This window comes from Dipteris shenzhenensis, chromosome 12 (assembly GCF_047967505.1).
Source record: "Dipteris shenzhenensis isolate YYH24624 ecotype China chromosome 12, Dip_SZ_1.0, whole genome shotgun sequence".
NCBI classification, from domain to species: Eukaryota; Viridiplantae; Streptophyta; class Polypodiopsida; order Gleicheniales; family Dipteridaceae; genus Dipteris; species Dipteris shenzhenensis.
In genome coordinates, this window is record NC_141607.1 from 9,539,575 (window position 1) to 9,547,409 (window position 7,835).

General features: G+C 44.6%; 1 protein-coding gene across 3 annotated transcripts in view; it reads left to right on the plus strand.

The window, feature by feature from the left end:
* Window positions 1-6,915, plus strand: part of LOC147895781 (putative protease Do-like 14) — a 143,091-nt gene extending 136,176 nt beyond the window's left edge. For 2 of the 3 annotated variants that reach the window (XM_087382558.1, XM_087382559.1), the window contains one exon: window positions 6,588-6,915. In XM_087382558.1, the coding sequence (XP_087238684.1) occupies window positions 6,588-6,617 (30 nt within the window). In that variant the 3' untranslated portion in view covers window positions 6,618-6,915. The remainder of the gene's footprint in view (window positions 1-6,587) is intronic. The other variant, XM_087382557.1, reaches the window with a different exon arrangement.
* Window positions 6,916-7,835: the final 920 nt, after the last annotated feature.

Here is a 7,835-nt window from a genome sequence, read left to right on the forward strand (position 1 = left end):
AGGCAGTGGTATCGTCCTCATGTCTCATAATAGACTGGGCAGACACAGAAAATGCTCCTGCGTCTGGCATACTGTGCAAGTCGTCTGTTCTCTGGGTATGCATGCAGCTCTCCCTGCGTAAATCCGCAGTTGATGTGATGAGACTCGCAACTGACCGATGTGTGTGACACTCTCCTATCCTCAAGATACTGAGGTCTGATGATAAGACCGTGCTCTGAGACCCTCAAGAAGTGGTCATGGTAGAACTGGATCTTGGTGGAGAACTCCTCTCCCCCCCAAGCCCTAGATGTATGGAGCTGGAGGAGAGAGCGGTGTTGATACGGCATGGTATGCACGGATATCCACGTGGTTTAGTAGTCATGGCATTCAGATGGACATAATTCCTGCTTTTTAGTGCAGTCTGGATGCACCACTTGAGATGATCCCACGAGATGAGATCAACCATATCATACGGTTGGACCTGCTAGTCGCCTGGAGGACTCTAATGCTAGCCTCGATAATCTCTACTAGGGTAAGGCACAGACTCTGTGGAGGAACGCCACTGTCTGAAGGATGGCATTGACTTGGAGAGGGGTCATGGCGAATTCTGCCTGTATAATCTGGTGGGGGATTGAGGGTTTACTCCGAATCATCCTATATCCCATAGTCACCTGTAGCCTCTCAAATCTCCTCCATTCTGTCGCTGGAATATCACTCCCCCAGAAGGGTGTTGCATACATGGCAGTCGGTCTCACCAGCGTGCCAAAAAGCCAACCCTTCGTCAGAGGGTCCTGGAAGTGTGCTTGGAAGCATCCTCGTGTGAGTCGTGCCATACTTGCATGGATCATCATGAAACCTGGCCCGGTGAACACTATCCCCAAATATGTGTAAGATTGCACTATCTCCACAGGCTCGTCATGGTATGTGAAGCTATGTTGACGGGACACTGCTCGCGAGGTGTTGAAGATTATAACCTTGGTTTTCCCAAGGTTAACAGTCAAATCTCTCTCTCTGCATAACATCTCCAGAGCCTCTAGACGTTTCTGCAGTCTCTCTGCTGAGGAAGATATGAGGACTATGTCATCGGCGTACAACAATATGTGCACCATCAGGTCAGCCGGAAGCGATCCCTCTCCACCCAAGCGATCGATAAAAGAAGTGATCTCATCAATATAGAGCCCAAAAAGGGTAGGCGATAGGGGGCAGCCTTGTTTTACTCCAATAGTGCTCTCAACCCAATCTGACAGGCCTCCTGGGAGACGTACCCTCCGTCTGACGGACTCATACAGACTCATGACCCCCCAAATCATGATCTCTAGGAGCTGCAACTCTTGTAACCTCCTGATTAGGCGAGAGCATGGGATAGTATCAAATGCCTTACGAAAGTCTACGAAACAAGTGTAGACTTTCTGATGCCTCGACTTCGCCTCCTCAATAATGGCCCTCAGGGTGAAAATGTGGTCCAGGGTGGAGTGGTCTCTGAAAGCCCGCCTGCCCAAGTGCATGCTGCCCGTGACCCTTTGTGTGGCTACTGATATCTCTCTCTAGTACCGACCCGTATATCTTAGCCAAAGTGTGGCCAATCATAAGAGTGCGGTAGTTCCCAGTGTCCATGGGATCCCTTGCCTTGTGTATCGATACTATGTGGTGGTGCTCTAGGTAGGTGGGAAGCCATGGCATACGGCATGGTTGAACATCTGTGCTAGGATCAGGGTCAAGATCTCTTGCCCATGTGCAAAATGCTCAGTGCGTAGTCCCTCATGATCTGGTGATCTGCGGTTATGAAGCCGTAGAAGGGCAGCTCATACATTATGCACAATGAACAGATGACACGTAGTGGATCTAGGCATGGAGGACATATTAGGTGGTTCTTGACCTGGGACATCATATAGAGCATGCAGCGCCATACTGCTGTCTATCTTGGGGATGGATGACTTCCCCTCTGACAAGAGCCCCCATCTCGTAGTAGTGTCTCCTCCGCGAAAGGAGCTGATCACCTCATCCATTTTGTACATCAGGAAAGCCGGCTTCTTACACCGTGTCACTTGGCATGAGATCCAGTTTGCCTCTGGTGAAGTCAAGTGTCCCAGTGCTCGCTCACATGTAAGGTGGGCTCTCATCTCTCTGCACTCATCATTGAACTAGGGGTTTTGGGACATCTTCCCATCTAGAACGTGCACAGATTGTGTCGTGGGAAAGGATCTGGTGGCAACATCCTGTATCATTGAGATAAGGGTATCTGATGTATGTGCGAGGTCCATCCCCTCTCCAAGGAGTACTGGAAGCTCGGAAGCCAGGTGGCTCATGTACACCGGGTCAAGAGCACGGTCAAAATGGATCTGAATGCGAGTGGGTAGCGGGGGGGCCCTCCTCATGGCTGGCGTGGCAATCAATATGCAGAAGGTAAGATATGAGTGGTCAGCTCCAAGTGGAAGAGGAGTACAGTAAAATCATGTATTCGTGGGACAAAGGCTAGTGGACCGAGCAGGTGGTCCACCATACTACTCCCCTTTCCATGTGGGAAACAAGCGAGCCCTCCAAATGATGGCCATCTATGGAGACCGCTACATATGATCAGGTCATATATAGCCCCCAACTCGAGTAGATGCCTCCCATATGCTGTCACTGGTGCATCTGCATCTGCTGACTACGTCACGATTTCGAGATCTGCTTCATCCATCTCTGGTACAATGATGGATTCCTCATCGAAATCTAACAGGCCCACCTATCTGTTCCCAGTATGTGCATTGAGGTCACCAAGGAGGAGAGTGTCCCTGTGTCTGGAGAACTTTGTGATGTCATCATGGATAGTCTCATATGGGCTGTGCTCGCAATGGTGACCTCTCGCGCATAGGATGATGTGTATGGGGGAAAGTAACATATTGCAATGAAGATCGGCCGTGTGTGTGGTAACTGAATACGAATCCACATGTGCCGTGCATGTTCCTCCCTTTGTATCACAGAGAAGAGTGGCCTCAGATGCGATCTGAAGAGAACAACCACACCTCTAGATCCTCGTACCCCACTATCCCTCCTTAGGTCCCTCCTATGAGCGGATTCCCATGTGTATCCTGTCACTGTGGGTAGCCCTCTCTTTGGGCTCTCATGTGTCTCGGTGTAGAAAACCATATCTCTGTTACTGTATGTCTCCAAGAACCCTCCTGGGTCTGACCAAAGGGTGCCATTGCAATTCCACACTGCCATCCTCAATTTGTTTTGCATATTCGTCCCATTGTTCAGACACTGTCATGTGCTATCCCCTTCTTCTACATCTTGTACTTCTCAGAGAGAGAGAGAGAGAGAGAGAGAGAGAGAGAGAGAGAGAGGTTTATTAATGTGTGCAAAAGGCGCAAAAAGCCAACTAAGAAACTGAAATCAACATGAGAGTACACCCTCCATGGGGGAGGTGTTTGAAATTACTAATGAGTCTCAAGAAAGGATGAAAAACTCCGTGTCGTATTATGCCATATGTCATGTATCATTTGTTAGTCATTGATCTCTACATGGGCTTGACTGTGTCCCACCGAGACTCCCAATGTCTTGGGAATATATCTATAAGATCTATTGATAGCGTCCACAACACCTCTGTGTAGGGTGTACTTCCTATGATCGAGATACTGCAATAATAGTACCTTGAATTAGGCATGTGCGATAGGGCCCAAAACCAGTCTCTTGCTGACCTGTCATGCTTGAAAATCAGAACCACAGACACGATGTATCCTAACCACTTCTTCTCCTGTGAAGAAGAATTTTATGATCTCTTGCTAGATTCCATGGCAGGCATCATGAGTCTAGAGAGTTTGATAACCTCATGTATGAAAATTGCAATGCATCTCATAGGTGGCTCTAAATATCTACACCACTTACAATAGATTATGAAATCAGTGAAACTCCAGTATTTCCTTTCTAAATCTCAAGTTTCCATGATTCCTTTTCATGCTTATAGATCTCTAAGATGCAACTCCCAACTTCCTTGGAGGTAATTCAAAAAGACTGTAGAGAGTAAGAAGCTGCAAGCTGTGGATATAAACTTCATTCTAATGTGAGCATAGTTGCTGCAATAGTGAGCTTCACACTCTTGTGCATAGCTTATAGGTCCTCTCTTCTCAGCTAGTGTTCCTCCATCAGCCAGCATCAGCTTCTAGATCATGAGAACTGACTCTTACCCTGATCATGTCTACACATTATCTACTTTGTGCCAAAGAGGTACCAACACCAACTGCCTGCTTAATTCTGCCTTCATGCAATTGGAATGAATGGGTGTATTGACTAAAGCTCAAACAAATTGGCGAGGTTGCTAGATATGTCAAGGCATGCCTTGTTGGCAAATGCATACTCTTAGATGGAAGGTAGTAATTCCTTGTTCCATCTTGCTCTCTTATAAATGTGTTTATGGTTTGCCTGTAGTTTCACCTATATCTTCTTACATACCTCAACAAGAGTTTCCATGATTGCCCTTGTTGATTTCTTAAAAGTTGTCTTGTCTATCTCCTTAATATTTTCTTGTATTCTTGCTCTCCTTTTTAATTTTCACATCCTGAGCATCCTTCCACGTTGTCCTTGCTATCTTGGCAATCTTCGTTAAGGCATGCATTACAAGGCATACCTTTGCTCTTGCTGTTGTACTCTGATTCTCCGGTCACAAACTCACACCAAGAGTCACACCTGGGTCACATCATGGTCACCTGAGCAACATGCCAAGGTTGTTAGACCTTGGTCACACCTAGTCGCATATTCAAGTCCCATTGACATGTACCTTTGCTTATGGGAATTCTGTCCAATATGTCCATGTGTCATCTGCACACTAAGGGGCCCTAATACCCCTCCAATATCCACATTACCCAAGGTGCCACGAGAGGGGTAGGACCACACCAAGCCCATTGGCCCATATTTCCAACAATAGGGATTAGCCAAGGTATCCCATGCAGCCTTTGCTATCATGCGAGACCGAATATGGGGAATAATGAATCTCTTGCAAGATAAAGCAATCAAGGCATTTGCGTGTGCATCTCTCTGATTCCATCTAATGTGGTCCGGTGTGGAAGGCACTACGGCAACAGTGTTAGATGATTAGATGTCACAGCGGTAGCACCACTTGTAAGTGGTGGTGGTGGCAGGCAGGTGCCTGTGCTTGAGAGGTAGGTCTGACCTCTGATTCTGCAACAATATACCATGTATGACTGCATGGGATAGTTGGTGCCATCAAACTTGTCCTCAGCTGAGAGCATTCCAAGCAAATCAGTGCTGGCCATTGCGAAAATCCCCAAAAAGGAATGTGCTCAAAAGCCTCAAGTCTATCACTGCAATGAGCTTGCTGCCGAAAAATCTGACTGCAAATTTGTAAATGTCAGGTTAAAAAGACAGCAAAGTGTGTGCAAATATGAATGCCCAACCAGCTGTTCAATAGTGAGCCAAATGCACAAATCTTCCCTGCTAAGACTGATTGCAAAAGCTGCAAATGTATGTCCAACAAAACTGTGTCCAGCCACTACATCAAGGGCAAAATCTGCTCAAGCAGCAAGCATATATTTTGAAATGAGAGTCGGAAATCTGTAGTCTGATGAAGGCGTCTGGTCGCAGCCATCTGTAGACAAGCTAAAGCAGAAAATGGTGAGGCTGAGCTGCAGCAAACTGGAGCTGAAGGTGCTGGTTGAGCTGAACTGAGCATGGGGCGAGGCAGGTTGGATCATATCTCCTGCTCTGATACCACCTGTTGGATGCAATGGAGTGGAAGACAACAAGCTGAGAATGCAATGGAGTGTACTTCCAAATGGATAATGAGAAAGTACGAGAAGTCATATAGACCCTAGTACACCCTAGTATCCTAGGTGGACCAAGAGGCCTACCTAGATGTGCTAGGTGTCCGACCAAATGTTATAACCAGGTCTAATTGCCCTACAAGGCAATACCAGGGCTAGAGTGGTAACATGCCACTCTTGCAAGAACACCACCAAAAAGCGAGTGTTTCTGCAAGGCTCGGCTTGCAGATAATTGAGGAATCCATTTGCTGTATAGTTCACCATACTGGTTGTTGGCACCTTCTTCCAGGTTACTGACCCCGCAAAGCAGGCTGTAGGGGAGCTAGCTTTCTCTAAGGGCCTTACAGACAGCCAACTCTTTGCTTTTTTTAAAATGGTTGAATAGATGGTACTTTCCTCTCAAAAAAATTAGAGGCAAAACTTGACACTGATTTTAACATTTGAGAAATCATGTGTATGGCAGATGAATCTGCCATAAGCATCATAGGTTTTTTAAGTGTACATGAAGAAGATATGAGCAAAGCAAAGTCTTTGTTCAAAAGAATCTGTGAAATACTTACGCTCCCAGTGGGCATAATTTCCATATGCCGCATTATTGGAACCTTGTGAATAGAATTTTTTCCTATCATAATTCGAAATGCTTTTAGTAATTCACTACTATCAGATTTGATCCCGAAGCTCTTATTGACTACGTTCAATGTAAAACATTTGTTCCAACTCTGTCAAACTGCATTTGGCATTATGTATTTGGAATGCGTTCAAACTAAACAGGGTGTACTTAATGAATTCCAGTGATCTAGCTAGTTTTCTTACTCACTGCTGTATATTGATTGATTTTTCCATCTGCAGATAGCTCTAGTGTACACAGCTCCTGAGTAGTAATGTCATCTCAGTTCATGAAGGTAATTAAGCTGTTATATTTTTGCTGAGTAAACTGCAATACAAAGCTCTGAAGGCAGCTAGTAGGAGGTACTGCAAGACTCAGAGACTGAAATTTTAAGCTTACTCTAGTCACCAGCAGTCACTTCACAGTCTCAAGATCTTGGCTATGCAGATGTATGCTCAAATCATCTTTAAACGATCTTTTAGACAGAATGTGCAATTCCTTTGAAATTACAATTTTTGCAGCTCCGATACATGTAGAAATGCTTGCAGCTGAAATATGAATTTGTTAGTTCTCCAAAGAATTGCTTTCTTTAAACGATCTTTTAGACAGAATGTGCAATTCCTTTGAAATTACAATTTTTGCAGCTCCGATACATGTAGAAATGCTTGTAGCTGAAATATGAATTTGTTAGTTCTCCAAAGAATTGCTTTCCACTTCCTGACTCTCTACACAAAGCTGGGGTTTTCAATTTTCATTTTGGCCAAGAATTTACAAAACCCTTATCTAGATGCACATCACATGTGTGCCCTGTCAGCCATAGCAGACTACACATATATGTTTATCATTTACAGTACATCGCAGATTCTACCTAAGTGGTTGCTCCAAAGGGAAGGGATGTGGGTCCCCAGGTCACCACCAAATGGCTACCCTCAAATTGCAACCTGCAATAGCAGGGAACCTAGGTCCCCGAGTCCCCTATCTCATCAAAGGTTTCCTTCTGAAGGTCTACATTAAAGTCTCCAAGTCCAAATTGGCTAGCACCAGATTTCATAGAGAAGATCATTAACATTTATATCTAAGAGTGGATTACATGTGAGCACATAATATTGTTCTATGAAATAAAATGTCTATCAACCCCACATTGCATTCTCTTTCTTACATCACGTATTAAATCAAAAGTTAAATATATTTGTGTCCTTCAACTGATGTTTGGTGTGTCTTCTTAGGATACTTATTCTAATAGTGTTTGATAAATCTTTTCATGTTGGACCTTCTTTATTGTGGTAGGTTCCAACAATCATTGTTTCTCTTATTTCTCAAACATCTGATTCAAAGTTATGTTGTCTACACATGTGCTTCATCTATACAAATCCTTCCTAAAAATGTTCGTTCTTAATCCCATTATTAAATTTGACCAATTTTTAGAGTTTTGCATGAACAATTCAAGAGTGTAGATCTAAAAGTGTCTTTTTGATAGAGATAATAAGCTC